This window comes from Odontesthes bonariensis, chromosome 23, assembly GCF_027942865.1.
Source record: "Odontesthes bonariensis isolate fOdoBon6 chromosome 23, fOdoBon6.hap1, whole genome shotgun sequence".
Classification (NCBI taxonomy): domain Eukaryota; kingdom Metazoa; phylum Chordata; class Actinopteri; order Atheriniformes; family Atherinopsidae; genus Odontesthes; species Odontesthes bonariensis.
In genome coordinates this window covers 4708267-4724178 of record NC_134528.1, presented here as the reverse complement: position 1 = coordinate 4724178, position 15912 = coordinate 4708267, and the positions used below count along the sequence as shown (strand labels likewise).

The window sequence follows — 15912 nt, the reverse complement described above, 5'->3', positions numbered from 1 at the left end:
CATCCTTTGACCAGAGCTACCACCTGCTTGAACTTAGAAACAATGGTGGGCTGATGATCCCCTCAGAGGGAACAGTGAAAGTGGTCAGAGCAGCAGAGCGTGTGATTCGCCAAAACTCAAAAGAACAAGGTGTCAGTGTGTCCTTCGTCAACCATTTCGTTCGGGCGGAGATTGGTTCAGAGGATGTGTTCTTACATGGGGAGCACATTGCAGAAACCCAATTTGGAATTGAGAATCATCATTTCATGCTTGTGTCATTTGTTGTGTCTGTATTTCATAAAGTAAGACTGCACCACATTGCAAAACTAAAGACCATGGAGTTACAGAGTGCCAGCACTCGCAAGAAGCTGTGCAAAACAGTTATTTTTCAAGAGTCTTAGCTCCCTAGCCTAAGCCTAAGTAAGATGCTGGATTGACCGTTTATTACTTTTCTAAGCCTTTGAAAAAAAATGTAGTGCTGGTACAGTTTATATGGGAGCTTGTATGTATAGTATATGTGTTACAGAAGGGTTGTGTGTGTGTGTGTTTCTTTATCAAAATATGAAATTAATTCATTTTTTTGTTAAAGTATTTTTTGGGGCTTTTTATGCCTTTAATGTTAGGACAGTTTGAGAGAGACAGGAAGCAGCGGGCAGAGAGAGGGGAAAGACACGCAGCACAGGGCCGCTCGGTGCGGGAGTCAAACCGGGGCCAGCTGCAGCGAGGACTGTAGCCTCTGTACATGGGGCGGCTGCTTAACCCACTACGCCACCGACCGCCCCATTCATTTATTCATTTATCAATATGCCACAGCCTACCATAGATCTTTGTTAAAGAGCATAATACAAAGTCTTTCAGCATGAAAGCACGTATTTTTAATATATGACTGTGTCCTGTATCATAACTAAATCTCTGCCGTTTGTAACAAACCAAACCGTTTGAAAATCCGGTAAAAATTCGGGCAGTTATGATTAATTTAGTTGGGGATATACACCTTCCTCAGTCGAAATAAATGCAATGGGCGGGCATTGGAAACCCATCCAAGATGGCAGCTGCGCTGATACGTCAGCTCCAATAGGCAGCGTCAGTCAATGAGGCGTCTACATATATTATGTCTATGGATATGGCAGTGATGCCTTTTTTTTTTAAAACAAACTTTATTAAAGCTCTTCAATAGTATACAAAACAAGTCAGGGAAGTATTCTTGACAGTGTTACAAAACAAAATTTACAAAACTGAACGTGACGTGAAAAAGAAAGGAAAAAAAGTACAATAAGAAAAAACGTGGCGTGGGCTGAGCAACATATTTAAAACAGCAAGGTTTTAGCAATGCTTTGATAGATCACAGTTGTTTTCTTGCTTGGATTAGAGACATATTTAAGTGATTTAAAATATTGAACAAAGTAGTTTAGAAAGACAGTAAACACCGGAACAGTATCTTTCCATTTACATGTATGAATAAAATATTTACTCAAAATTATCACAAGATTAATGACATCAGAGACATCAGAGTCCAGGTTGTCCATGAAATAAAGAATGTCCTTAGATTTGAAAAAAGGTATATTAGAAATTTTAAGTGAGACCCAACTATGAATATCAGACCAGAAAACATTAACATGACGACAGCTGTAAAAAAGATGATCTGTAGTTTCTATTTCAGAGGAGCAGAAGGCACATGGATCAGAATCGAACTTAAATCTTCTATGTAGAAAATCTCAAACAGGGTATACATCAGATATAATTTTGAAATGGGTTTGTTTTACCTTAGGAGGAATTGGATATTTTATATAAAGAGAAAATTACTTATTTTTAAAGGCATTATCTAGGTCTTGTCTTTTATTGTTGACATTAAAATTACAAAATATTTTTTGTTTAAATGCTAGGGAGACCAATCTATTACTACATCTTTTATCTTGAAGCGATACATTATCAATTGTCAGCGAGATCAAGCTAGTGTTGATTGAAGAATATTGCATGGTACTTTGGATAAGTTTAAGTAATGGTATGGGAATTGCTTTACAAACCTTGTTATAACCATTACGTGAAATCTCTATCTTATATTTCTTTATGAAGTCATCGTATGATAACAGCATTCCATCTGTATATAACAAATCATGAATAAAACATATGCCGTTATCATACCAATCAGATTCAAACAGAGACTTCCTGTTGATAGTTACAACCTTATTGTTCCATAATAAGGAATTGTGAGGGGAGAAGTTGTGAGTAAAAAGCAACTTCCCAAAATCTAATGCTTGCTTGTAAAAACTTGACAACTTTAAAGGTATCTTGGAAACTTCAAAGTCACAATTAAACAAAAACTGTAGCCCTCCAACCTTATTAAAATTTTTATTGGGAATATGAAACCACATCGATTGAGGCTGGGTAATACATTCTTTCAACCATTTGATTCTGAAAGCTGCAACAATAGATTCAAAATCTAAAGCATTCAAACCTCCATTTTTATAATCTTTAACTAATTGTGATTTGCGTATATAATGAGTTTTATTTTTCCAAGTGAAATTAAAAATTATAGTATTATCTAGTATTATGTCCAGAGTGCAAGTGGTTGATTTCAGATGCCGAACTGTTTCCTGTAGGATTTTTTAAATCGACAATATTAAATTGTGACATAATGTCAGAGTTATTTCTAGGTTTGAGACACAGATTAGTTTTCTTGTTTGTCTGTGTTGCGTGAATGTTTTGTCTAATCTATAGCAGGGACCCTGAACACATCATGGCATGGTATCTTTGTTTTGAACTGTGCTATCTTTGTTCTGAAAACTGGATGTTGTGCTGCTCCTTGAACACCCTGCAAATCCCCTTGTGTCCTGCTCTGCCAGGACAGATGATGTAAGAGGAGGAGGAGGAGATGCCCTGCGTTTCTCAGTTGATGGTGGTCGCTGGAGTCCTGGCTGGGATAGAGACATCCTTTGGAGACCTTGGGTAAATCCTAAGACTCTTGTATTTTTTATTGAAGTACTTGAATTTACCTAGATTATTTTAATTTAAGATATTTTGTAATTAATTAATTCATTTTAATTTTTTTGAATCAATTGGATGAACTCTAATTTGCCTAAAAATGATTATTTTGTATTTTTGTCTGTCTGATTGAATGCTTGTGTTAACAAATAAATCAGACGTTACTCAACAGTTACTCAGTACTTGAGTAGTTTTTTCACCAAGCACTATTTTACTCTTACTCAAGTAATTATTTGGATGACTACTTTTTACTTTTACTTGAGTCATATTATTCTGAAGTTACAGTACTTTTACTTGAGTATAATTTTTGGCTACTCTACCCACCTCTGGTTATTACTAGATTATGTATCAGAAGATCTTTTTCTTTTTTACCAACAACGCCACCCTGGGTTAGGACCCAAGGACCCGTCCTTAAAGTCGATTATACCCTCTTCCAAAAGGACACTCAGGAAGGGCAGGAGAGGAAGTTTAATAATCAAATACAAAATGTTATTGTTAAAATAAGCACGAGATTTGGCACAAAAAATAAATAAAAAGATAAGGGAGCCCAACTGAAAAAGGGGGTACAGGATGAGGCTTACTGGCTGGAGGAGGGGTAGACAAGGAAAAGTGTATCCAAACAGAAAGATGAGCACCCCACTCACACAGGAAAAACGTGATATGCACACAAAGAAAATCTTTAACAGGGATCTCACACACGCAGAAGTAATAGGAAACGGGGTCAGCAGCAGAAAGCGAGTCGACCAGAGACGGCCGACAGGACCCCGAATCAAGCCCCCAAAGCAGCAACAGACCAGTGTTATACCGAGAAAAGCATCCTTAATGCTTTGTCTCCTGTGTGGACTCTCATTTGCATCTTCAGGGGTTCATTTCGGCTACATTTTCTTTCCAAAAACATCACAGCCAAATGGTTTTTCCCCAGTGTGGACCCTCATGTGTTTCTGAAGATGCGCTTTTTGTTTAAATGTTTTACTACACACATCACAGCCAAATGGTTTTTCCCCAGTGTGGACTCTCATGTGACTTGAAAGACTTCCTCGCTCGCTAAATGTTTTACCACAAACATCACAGCCAAACGGCTTCTCTCCAGTGTGGTGGTCTCTTATGTGTTTCTTAAGATTTGAGTTTCTTTTAAATTTTTTTCCACAATCAATGCAGCCAAAAGGTGTCTCTCCTGTGTGGACTCTCATGTGACTTGAAAGAGTTCCTCTGTCACGAAATATTTTACCACAAACATCACAGCTAAATGGCTTCTCTCCTGTGTGGACTCTCATGTGACTTGAAAGAGTTCCTTTGTGACCAAATTTTTTCCCACAAACATCACAGCTAAATGGCTTCTCTCCTGTGTGGTGGACTCTTATGTGTTTCTTAAGATTTGAGTTTCTTTTAAATTTTTTTCCACAATCAATGCAGCCAAAAGGTGTCTCTCCTGTGTGGACTCTCATGTGACTTGAAAGAGTTCCTCTGTCACGAAATATTTTACCACAAACATCACAGCTAAATGGCTTCTCTCCAGTGTGGACTCTCATGTGTTTTGAAAGAGTTACTTTCTGACTAAATCTTTTACCACAAACATCACAGATAAATGGCTTCTCTCCTGTGTGAATTGTCATGTGTTTTAAAAGAGTTCCTCGCTCACGAAATTTTTTACCGCAAACATCACAGCTAAATGGCTTTTCTCCAGTGTGGACTCTCATGTGACTTGAAAGAGTTCCTTTGTTTCCAAATTTTTTCCCACAAACATCACAGCTAAATGGCTTTTCTCCAGTGTGGACTCTCATGTGTTTTGAAAGAGTTCCTCGCTCACGAAATCTTTTCCCACAAACATCACAGCTAAATGGCTTCTCTCCTGTGTGAACAGTCATGTGTTTTGAAAGAGTTCCTCGCTCATGAAATCTTTTCCCACAAACATCACAGCCAAATGGCTTCTCTCCTGTATGAACAATCATGTGTTTTGAAAGAGTTTCTCGCAGACTAAATCTTTTCCCACAAACATCACAGCTAAATGGCTTCTCTCCTGAGTGAACATTCATGTGTTTTAAAAGAGTTCCTCGCAACCGAAATCCTTGCCCACAAACATCACAGCTAAATGGCTTCTCTCCTGTGTGAACGTTAATGTGTCTTAAAAGATTTCCTTGCCTACTAAAGGTTTCATCACAAACAGTGCAACAAAACTCTCCTGTGTGCACTCTTGTCTTATTAACAAACTTTTTACCACTGTCAGAGGAGCTGAAGGATATTTTGGCAGCGTCAGAAACAACATCATGTTTTACACTTGACTCAAGTACCATCATCTGTCCCGAATGTTTGTAACTGTCCTCTGTTTCAGGTCCAGATTTCTGCCAATAATCATCATCACTGACTTCAGTCTCAGAAGAGTCTGACGTCTTGTCATCAATATTTGGTTGTAAATGACCGTGTGGATCTGGGTTTCTGGCTGGTTCTGGTCCTTCATATTCCTCTTCATCAGTTTCTGTTTTCATCTGTTCAGCTGAGCTGGTTGGAGTCTTTATTTTATGAAACTGTGAGGGCTGAGGTTTCTCTTCATCTTCACTCTTTACAGTAACATCAGTGAGCGAGAGCCTGGTGATATCAGTCTCTTCCTGCCCATGAAGCTGCTCTTCCTCCTGATTGATCCAGAGGTCCTCCTCTTCCTCCTTAATTTGGACGAGTTCTGGGTCCTGCTGGTCCACACTGGAGCTCCAGGGAGCCTCTTCTTTAATCACCAACAGCTGCTTAACATCTGCAGGAAACACAAATATACATTATATTACAACACACAACTTAGTTTAAATGCATTTATCCTGCTCTTCAACAGCTTGAGTATTATTCAAAATGTTGCTGGTCCGTTTCAACAAAACAAGCAAAAAATGAGAAATTAAATATACAAAATTTATACAACTGAGACAACATGAGTGATTTATTTATTTTATTCCACAAGGTGCACCAGAAGCGAGAGAAATTGTGTGAAGTGCTGCAGAGGAATGATATGACGGCTGCTAAATACCAAACTTATGAAAAGACGGTTTCTGATGGTCATGTTGAAGGGAACAAGACGGTGTAACTGCTTGAATCTTACACAGGGATTCTCTCCCACTAGTCAAAAAGACCAGATAGGACTCCTTCTTCAGCTTGACGGCTTCCCTCACCACTGGTGTCCACCAGCGGGTTCTGGGATTGCCGCCACGACAGGCACCGACCACCTTAGGAACATGGCCCATTCGGACTCAATGACCCCCACCTCCCCCGGGACATGGTTGAAGCTCTGCCGGAGGTGGGAGTTGAAGCTCCTTCTGACAGGGGATTCCGCCAGACGTTCCCAGCAGACCCTCAAAATACATTTTCTGGTCCCTCATCTAGGATCTGTCCCAGACTCATTGGGGCACGCAAACCCCCACCACGGCAAGGTGACAGCTCATATTTATTTTGGCAATTATATTTTTTAATTATTTATTTTGAGTGTAAAAGGTTGAAATACTTCACTGCAATTCTGACGTACATTTGTCCACCATAGTGTAATGGCTTATACCATGTAGTGGCATGTTTTGTTTTGTTTAAAATAAAATCGTATTTTAAATGTGTAATTCAGTCATTAATGTGTTCCCTGTTGGACAGAAAAGTAGCTTGTTAAGCAAAAGCCAATATGCTAACAGAAGAGATGTGCTCATACTTACTCTGTAGTAATTTGCTCAAACAGCAGGAAAGGAGCAAGCTGCTGAAAATTAAACCATAGTGAGACCAAGATGGACCATTATTCATCTCTTTTCCAGATTTTTTTTTTTTGATTTTTGCCGTGGTATCGGTTCAGTATCGAGGTATTTATGGCAGGTATCGTATCGAAGTCAAAATTTTGGTATGGGAACAACACTAGTCTGCAGTGAAAACCTTGCACATGCACTGTGGTGTTTAGTTGCAGGTTCATTTCTCCACTTACTGAGATCTTTGCTGTCTTGTGTCTGCTCCAGTTCTGATGTGGATGCTGCAGGTACGGGGGGCACCAAACTGAGTCCTCTGGGGTCCTCTGGTTGGAGGCTCCTCCTTCGAGGCATCCCTGCTGCACCTGAGATTCTCCTCTTCACAATCCTCGATGTTTTTTCAGATTTTAGGATGTACACGTTGGATCTTCTGCGGTTTCTAGCACAGCTGTCTGAAACGGTAAATACACAAAAGTCCACCAGTCAGCCAATTCTCCATTAAAACAACTATCTAAATTAATTTATGTGTCTTCTACTCCGAGCCCCTCCCGGATGACCGAGCTTCTCACCCTATCTCTAAGGGAGAGCCCAGACACCCTGCGGAGGAAACTCATTTCGGCCGCTTGTATTCGCGATCTCATTCTTTCGGTCACTACCAACAGCTCGTGACCATAGGTGAGGGTAGAAAAGTAGAGTGACCGGTGAATCGAACCTAATCTAAATTCATTTCTGTGTCTTCTGCAGTGATATTCAGATGTTAATCTCTGTAAAGAATAACCACAGTTATACAAATGATACATCACACACATGGAGACACAACAGTGAACATCAACTCTGAAAGAAAAATACATCAATCAGCAACTTTTTGTTTGTTAAACACTATCTGAACATAAACTAAACCTAGTTTTTCTATCAATGGATTTTTCAAAAATCTCTTTTCCTTTTTGATGAGTCTGGAAAATTTACAGGTGACAATGTCGGATTCTTCAGATTCAGGAACACATTTCTTCATACAGGTTATGTTTGTGGGTAAGACATCGATACATGTAAAATAAAAAAAATAAATGAAAAAAATAACCACTCTGCTCATACTACACACTGGGCCCCATGCAATAACATTTTCGTGGGACCTGCTAAAGCGAAGAAATGGGAAGCAATTACGTCACCGAAATAGAAAAGAAATGGTTTGATATGAAAATAAACGCTGTATCCAGACACACCCACCTGGCCTTCAGCTCAGTGCGCTCCACGACAGCACGAGTGATGCGTACGCATTGCTCCAATTATGATTGGCAGTCCAGCCACGGGATGAAAGTCCCTCTTAATTTGTACTTGTTGGACAGCGGTGTATGGGAATCTGATGTACCATGGGTGATAAACTGATGAGAGCTTTGATGACCAAGGGGAGCGCACAACTCACAGAGGACTGGGACACCCCCGATCTGTCTCCCATCCAGTGGTTGCGCTAAACTTTTTCACTGTCCGTCATTTTGACGGACAGGGTCGTAAAAATTCCGTCATTGTCCATTATTATCCGTCATTTTATTTTAAATGGTAATATACAGGCTTTTAAATGGTAGGCTAATATACAGGCTATATCCTAATGCTTATATTTAATAACTCGTGTTTTATTGACTTATTTTCATTTAAAAAATAATTCACAGAACAAGTGTGTATTATATAATATTTTTTTTATTTATGCATTTCTTCAGAGATTGACGTTCGGTCACTTGTGAACTCGTTTTTTTCAGCTGCGACGCTGGAGACTGGAATGACCAGCACCACTTCAGCTAAAGCTCTGAAGTCGGGAAACATGTCTCCCAATGAAACGATAAGAAGCCGGCAAGAGCCTCTGAACGTGGGATTTCCCGACCCTACCAGTACTCTCTTCATCGGGAGAAAATCCTGCAGCATGCGGTCTTTCTGTACGAGAGGTGCAGCTGCATCCCGCGGTGTCCCGTAGTGGTCACAGACGCGTTTATGATTCATCATCTTTCAAAGTTACAGACGGGCGGCTATCAGAACACCCAAGCGCAGCTGGCTAATCGGCCCACTGAACACCAAAGCTGTATTGAAAGCTGTATTGAAAGCTGTATTGAAAGATTGAAAGTTGAAAGATTGAAAGTTGGTGACGGCAATGAAACTTATGTAGAGTAAGAAAAATGTCATAACTTGCCTATGATTTAAATTGTGTGTTTTGTTGTTATTTTTTTTATTATTGGTAATGGTAATGGTCAAATCCGTCAAAATGAGGGACGGCCTTCAAATTTTTCCGTCATAGCTGAAAAAAATCCGTCAATGACGGACAATTGTCGGTTAACGCGACCTCTGCTCCCATCTCCCTCTGAAAGGTTCCAGTGGCCATCAATCCATGTCAGCCATTCGTCTGTCTTCGCAGGAAATCTGCGTACGAACGGTTGTTGCATGAGGCCCAATGTATGTCCCTGAATGGTCCAAGACTTTAAGATAGCATTACTGGTTAGAACTGGACTGAATAACAGGAACAGATGAAGCTTCTCTGCTTGTCAGATAGGTCCGTTACATTACATACACGTTTGAAAACAACACACACACACAAGTTGTTTATCACATCCCAAGAACATAACGCGGACAGTGGTTGGCCTGTTCATGTCACTAGTAACTGCTCAATTACATTCGGTAAATCCAACTACAGTTAAAAGTTGTTAACTCCTGCTCTCGGTGAAGGAGGACGCATTTTCTCTCTGCTCCCAACCCTCCCCTTTCTGCCCTGCTTCAGCGTGTCTGAGTATTGTCTTTTGGAGCCTCTCTTTACATATCGGACAAATTCAAGAATGATGGATCTGGTCAGATGGTCTCTCAACGCAATTGAAGGCAATTGGGGGAAGGAGAACCCTCATGCCCTGACGGGACATTCTTCGCTGGATACTCAATGGACTCCTGGGGGAAGTGGCGAATTTTGTGTCGAGCGATGTTCTCAGTCGAGTACGTAGAAGATGTCTATACATTTGGATTTATGATACTTTTTCCTGCTGTTTGGAATTGGAGGATAGCTGGTATTTCAAGAAATTAAGAGAACGTGGACAGTGTTCGAGGGGGTGGCAAGAGCAATCAACACTCAGACTGAGATGCTACGTGAGCAGAATCAGAAGCTGGATGCGATCCTTACACAGGTTCGCAGGCTGGCTGAGGTTCCTGCACTCAGAAGAGAAATGGATTACCCAGGGAGAAGGTTGATTGATTACTTGGACCGGGCGCAATGGTCCTGGATTTGGCTACATTCCACTATTCGGCTGATTGGGATTCGCCATGAGACGCACCCAGCAAAGACTTAAAGCAGGCGGAAAAACAAGAGTCTGCCTGACCCAGTGTTTCCCACACATAGACTAATTTGTGGCGGTGCGCCACAGATTCAACACCGGCCGCCACATATTGCGTTTCGTTATTATTTTATTTTTTTAACGCCATTTAAAAAATATGCATCGTATTCGTTAAGCTGCATTTCTTTTCCCTTCTCTCCCTCCGTCTCTCTGTCAGTCACGCGTCTCTCTCACATAGCCTACACACACACACACGGCTGGCGAAATTCACGAAAGGTTGGTATCACGTGCAACTTTATAAAATCACACATTAAAAAGTCCTATAAAAATATTTTATATTTTGAATACAATGTTGTCCCGTCTCGACCCGACCCATAGCAAACAAGCGATTACGCCTTGTTTATAAAGTTAACTAGTCGCAAGTTTGAGGTAAAGAAAAAAAAAAAAAAGATGTAGTTGGGTTGTCAAGGTCTAAACACTAGCAGCTGTGAATCAAATAAAGTAGGTTTTTAAACTCTTACACTGAATGTTTGCTGCTTCAATCCAGATGAGTTTTGAAAAATATTTTCCGCGATTGAAAAAGAGACGTGCGTGTTGATGATGAGAACCAGCCTGAACCGGAGGTATCAGTCTGAAACAGCTTAACAGTCCGACCAGTGTAATTAGCTATGTTATTCATTTGTTTACAATGAAGATGTGAATATCAATACAAATAAAGTTCTGTGTGACCAATTATTAATGAAGCCCACCACCACACAGCCCACCACTAGGGCTGCCACGATTAGTCGACGTTGTCGACAAAAATCGATGATAGAAATAGTCGACAATGAATTCCATTGTCGACTATTGTCGCCAGACGTGTTTTTCCAACAGAGTGAGGCATCTCACTTAATTACAATCTCTGCCGAGAGTCGCACATGCACTCTCACATGCGTCTCTGACGGTAACGTACACAGAAATGGCGGCGTCCAACACATTAGCTACGCATGCCAAAACATCTAAAGTTTGGGAGCATTTTAGCCTGGATATGGTGAATAAAAAGATAACTTGCAAGGTTTGCAAAGCAGACCCTCTGTGATGCACGAACATTTAAAGAGAAAGCACGTTGGGCAGTTAAACGAAACGGAGTCTGTCTGACTCGCCAACATTCAAGTAACATTCAAGCCAATACGTTTTGTTTTTGATGTACATTTTATACGCGTTTTTTCGCTTTAAAAGAGAGCTTTAACGTTATGCCTGACTGTGCCCGACACACGTATTTTACATTAAATGCATGCAGTCCGAAGAAGAGAGCCACCATGGACCGTTGACTGTTGAGAATTGTAAAGTTCTTTTGCAACAGACTGTGCAGTTGACCACTGAATGTACTTCACAAAATGCACTTAATATTTGTTTTATTTACTGTTTTACTGCTGCTAATGTGCCTGTCCTTGGTTTACAGGAAAAAATGTTTACTTGATTGTAATTAATTATTTATTTTTTATAAAACACATTTGCCTGTCCTTAAAAAAATGGACAGAGGTTTATTTATTTATGGATTTATGTCTATACTGACCGAGTACTGTGCCTAATTGGTTTTAGATGGGCCATTTTTATTTACTTTTTGTATGAATCAGCAGCAAAGTTGAATAAAAGATGCATTTTTCATTGAAGTACCCATCTTTCTTTTGTTTATTATCATTTACCACATAATGAAAGCAACTTCATGCTAAATTTAAGAAAAAATTAATAATTATCCGATTAGTCGACTAATCGTTTCAATAGTCAGTGACTAGTCGACTATTAAAATAGTCATTATTTGCAGCCCTACCCACCACCACACATTGCCTTCAGATCTGTGGGAAACACTGCTGACCTGAACAAAATTTTGTTATTTCAATCTGGCGCCCTATGCTGGCCTTGGCAGCCAGCTGCAAAATGTTTTCTCCAAGTTGTTGAGAATGTAAACAGATGCTCTGCCCCATGTGCTCCCTCCCCTTCCTGAGACTCCTGTGGAATCTGTTTAGACTGGCTGACAAACTTCCAACACCAAGGACAAAATGCCTGATACAGTTTGCACAGACTTATTGCACACACCCACACACACATGCTCATTGATAACACACGCAATTCCTACACCTCCTCACCGGTCCCAATGCTTGATGTTATGTGTATGTTTTTGCAATCTAAAACTGTATCCTGTAAAGTGTGAAATATGATTTTTTTTCTCCTCCTCTCACCTAACGTGGTACCTTTTTCTGGCAGCGCTCTTCAATGAGCTGCATGGCCATGGTAACCTGTCTCCCCCTTTTTGTTTTTTTGTTGTCTGTCCAGATGGGTGTACTGGAACCATATTTCGCTATGCTATATGTGTAATGAAAATAAATTATGATTGATTGATTGAACTTCTGTACGGAGATGGCGCAGCCCAAGAAAATAAAGGTGAATCATTTCCATATGTGGGGACATGAGGGTTATTACTAAGTTATGTATCAGAAGATCTTTTTCTTTTTACCAACAACGCCACCCTGGGTTAGGGCCAAAGGACCCGTACTAAAAGTCGATTATCAGCTCTTACAAAGGGACACTCAGGGAGGGCAGGAGACAAAGTTCAATGATCACATACAAAATGTTATTGTTTAAAATAAGCACGAGGTTTGGCACAAAAAATAAAAAGATAAGGGAGCCCAACTGAAAAAGGGGGTACAGGATGAGGCTTACCGGCTGGAGGAGGGGTAGACAAGGAAAAGTGTATCCAAACAGGAAGATGAGCACCCCACTCACGCAGGAAAAACGTGACATGCACACAAATAAAATCTTGAACGGGGATCTCACACACACGCAGAAGTAATAGGAAACAGGGTCAGCAGCAGAAAGCGAGTCGACCAGAGACGGCCGACAGGACCCCGAATCAAGCCCCCAAAGCAGCAACAGACCGGTGTTATACCGAGAAAAGCATCCTCATTCGCGGGGTAATTCAGGTGTGGATTATTCCATTTATCCAATAAAGTTACTGTGAGAATATTGAGCTGACAATGGTTTTTCATTCATTCATCTTTTTTTCATTTGGATTAATAATACATGTACACTTATGATAATCTGACAATTGCACATTTTATATCTCTTTCACCTATTATTATATTATTGTGCAAATATTGCAAAGTAAGGGCCGTGACTAACACTTTTATAGTAAGACAGCTGGAGACATTTTCTATGAATATCAATCTTTACTCAGTAAAGCCCAGATGAAATAATCTAAAAATGAACCTAAAACTAGGAAATTTGATTATTTTAATTTTAAAGACAATTTTGGAATTTATTGAAATTCGCATCTGTTAATTCAATCAGGCAAACAAATGATAATGTAGTTATATAATTGCATTCTCTCTTTAAAGCAGGGGACCATCAGGGGATGCATTTTTCGGCATAACACCGGCAGCGAAGCAGCGGTAACAAATCAGCAGACCGGTGTTATGCCGAGAAATACATCCCCTGACACGGGAACGCTTAGAGCATCGCTCTAACTCCTGCATATCGATGAGAAAACGGATATAAATATAACCGGAGAGACAACTTTTAAACACATTCATAATGTAATCGTGTTGTTTAACTATGAATGCCCTATAAAGGTGGAGTTTTATGGAAGATTAATTTTAGAAAACACGACTTTGACACCTTTATCTAAACACGTTGGAGGCGAACGCTTTACAGTCACACTGTCTGATGAAAAATGTTCTCTGTTTCGTGGTTTGCAGTTACGGGTGACATTCCTCATTTTTTCTACCAACACAATAACAAAGCCTTGTGTTTAAGCCTTGTGTAACACCCAAACTTTTGAACTAGAAATAAAACGCTGGAATGATTGCAAATAGAAAATGTGTCTGAGTGAGAAAATAACCGGGGACTCTATAACACAGCATGTCAGAATGGCAAAGACGGAAAATATAACTTTTCTCGCCATAACACCGGTGTTGTGCTTATTCTGGCAGGTGGAAAACCAGCCCTGCCGTGATATGCACCCCCTCTTGGTTTTTTTTCTGTTAATCCCAACATCAAATGCTTTTCACAGTACACAGATAAGACTAGTGTGTTTAACCAGCGTCAGTTTAGTGCATGTGACAGCTTTACAGTAAGAGTTAAGCAGGGGGTACATGCTGTATCACAGGAAAGGGAACACAAGGCCTGCCATGAAATGCTCCCCATCTGCACAATTTTATTTCTTTGACCTCAGCATTAGGTACTTTTAACTGCATGAATTTGGTGCCAATATATGTATGAGTTTGATAGGTCTGATAACAGATATGTTAGTGGTGGATTGGTTTATTGTATTTTATCTTATAAAGCAGCAAGAAAAATATTTAATTTCTTAAAAACAAGTGTAGCTATTGAATATGAGAATATGTCCTTTAATGGTGAGAAACACACAGATGCTATGACTCGTCTATCAGGCATAGATCAAATTACATTTTCATATAGTGATTTTCAGGTTATTGTTTTGACCTATACAGTCTACAGGTTAACACAAATAAAAGCACTTACTTTTGAACCTTGCAACAAAAGCTGGAATCATATTTAGTCTTGTGAAACCCCAAGTCAAATATATTCACCTTGTTTTGAAAAAATCAAGTCCATTCATTTTGTACTTATGGCTGGGGTATATATTTTCACAGAACAGAAAAGTGATTTTGTGTTGAGAAGAACATCGGTACACTCTTTAGACTTTTAAAGACTGAAAGCAACCGATGTTCTTCTCTTCCATCTCCTTCATAAATAGTTAAATCGTAGAATAGTATGTTCCCCAGCGTTTGTTTAGGCGAAATGCTTCACTTTCTGAACCAACGAGTGGAGCGCGCTCGCTCCCGCGAGGGGGTGCATCTGACGGCAGGGGTGCCGAATTCGGCACAACACCGGCAGCGGTAACAAAGCAGCCGTGGCTGAATAGCCGTGATCACTCTGGGCTCTCCTTACTTAGCTTTAGTGTCCATGAACTCCGGTTCCCGGTCCGGTTAATGTGCGTCCTGTCCAAAGAGGGAGAAGGGTGAAGAGAGTCGGCGTAGCGGGGAAGACAGCCACCACACACCATGCAACCAGCAGACTGCTGGAGGGGGAGGAGCGGAGGCAGGAAGCGAGAGATCAGGGGAGGGACGCGGCCTACTTTTTCCTCTCTGCCTGAATGATGATTGTCTAATAAGCCAGAGAGAGCGAGGTGACACAGAAGCGGAGTATCTCTCTGTCTCTTTTTTTTATGGCGGTTGGCAGGGATACTTCTATGATATACTGTACTTATTGTCTGTTTCTTTTAAATGCTTTATGCTTGCCTTTAATATCTTTTAATTGCCTCCCAAAACAAATTCAAGAATATAAAAGATATGATGGGAGATAATCGAGTCTTAGAATATTTAACAGAGTGGCGTAGTACACCAAACTACGCTGTCTGTCATGACAATTTATTAACATTACTAAAATATTCGGGTATGATAGGAGATAATGGCTAGACTATTTAACAGAAAGTGACCAGTCAAGCACGCGAAACAACACTGTCATGACGATAAATTAACATTACTAAACTGACTGCTTTACACACTAAAGATACGCGATAGCCGATAGCCTAGCACATAGGCGAGCTACGTCTTTTCGCATTTGTGATCAGAATGACATATGCGCTCATGACAATAAATAAACATTACTAAATGACTGCTTTTACACAGTAAAGTTACGATGGCGGGCGAGCGATGATAGCGTATGGGTAGCTGCTGCTTCGCGTCGGCATCTGCGGCTTCCGTACTGCGGAAGTGGGCGTGGTTTTGTCTAAACTCGGTTGGAAAAGGGATACACGCGGGCTGGACTGGGACCAAAAAATGACCCGGGCAATTTTGGCCATGGTGGCCCACCATGAATATTTATACGATCACACAAGTAATCTCATCACTTTCTGTGAAAAATGCAATTAAATCTACACACTCTAAACACTGTCTATG

General features: G+C 40.3%; 1 protein-coding gene and 1 long non-coding RNA gene across 2 annotated transcripts in view; one reads left to right on the top strand and one right to left on the bottom strand.

The window, feature by feature from the left end:
* Positions 1-1150: 1150 nt before the first annotated feature.
* Positions 1151-15482, bottom strand: LOC142373572 (uncharacterized). The gene is made up of 3 exons (XM_075456889.1): positions 14903-15482; positions 6896-7108; positions 1151-5704 (listed from the first exon to the last, which is right to left on the bottom strand). The coding sequence occupies exons 1-3, from the start codon at positions 15015-15017 to the stop codon at positions 3837-3839; spliced, it is 2196 nt and encodes a 731-aa protein (XP_075313004.1). The 5' UTR covers positions 15018-15482; the 3' UTR covers positions 1151-3836.
* The window catches only part of LOC142373606 (uncharacterized), a 3028-nt gene continuing 1910 nt past the window's right edge, over positions 14795-15912 (top strand). Inside the window, exon 1 of the long non-coding RNA XR_012768533.1 lies at positions 14795-15140. This is a non-coding gene — a long non-coding RNA (uncharacterized LOC142373606). The remainder of the gene's footprint in view (positions 15141-15912) is intronic.

Bases quoted from the DNA above. Each gene is read 5' to 3' on its own strand.
- LOC142373572 (XM_075456889.1), bottom strand. From the start codon at position 15,017: ATGGTGTGTGGTGGCTGTCTTCCCCGCTACGCCGACTCTCTTCACCCT. The intron at 7,109-14,902 runs GTAAGGAGAGCC...TTACCGTTTCAG, and splicing joins TTCATGGACACTAAAGCTAA to ACAGCTGTGCTAGAAACCGC. The intron at 5,705-6,895 runs GTAAGTGGAGAA...TGTTTCCTGCAG, and splicing joins ACAAGACAGCAAAGATCTCA to ATGTTAAGCAGCTGTTGGTG.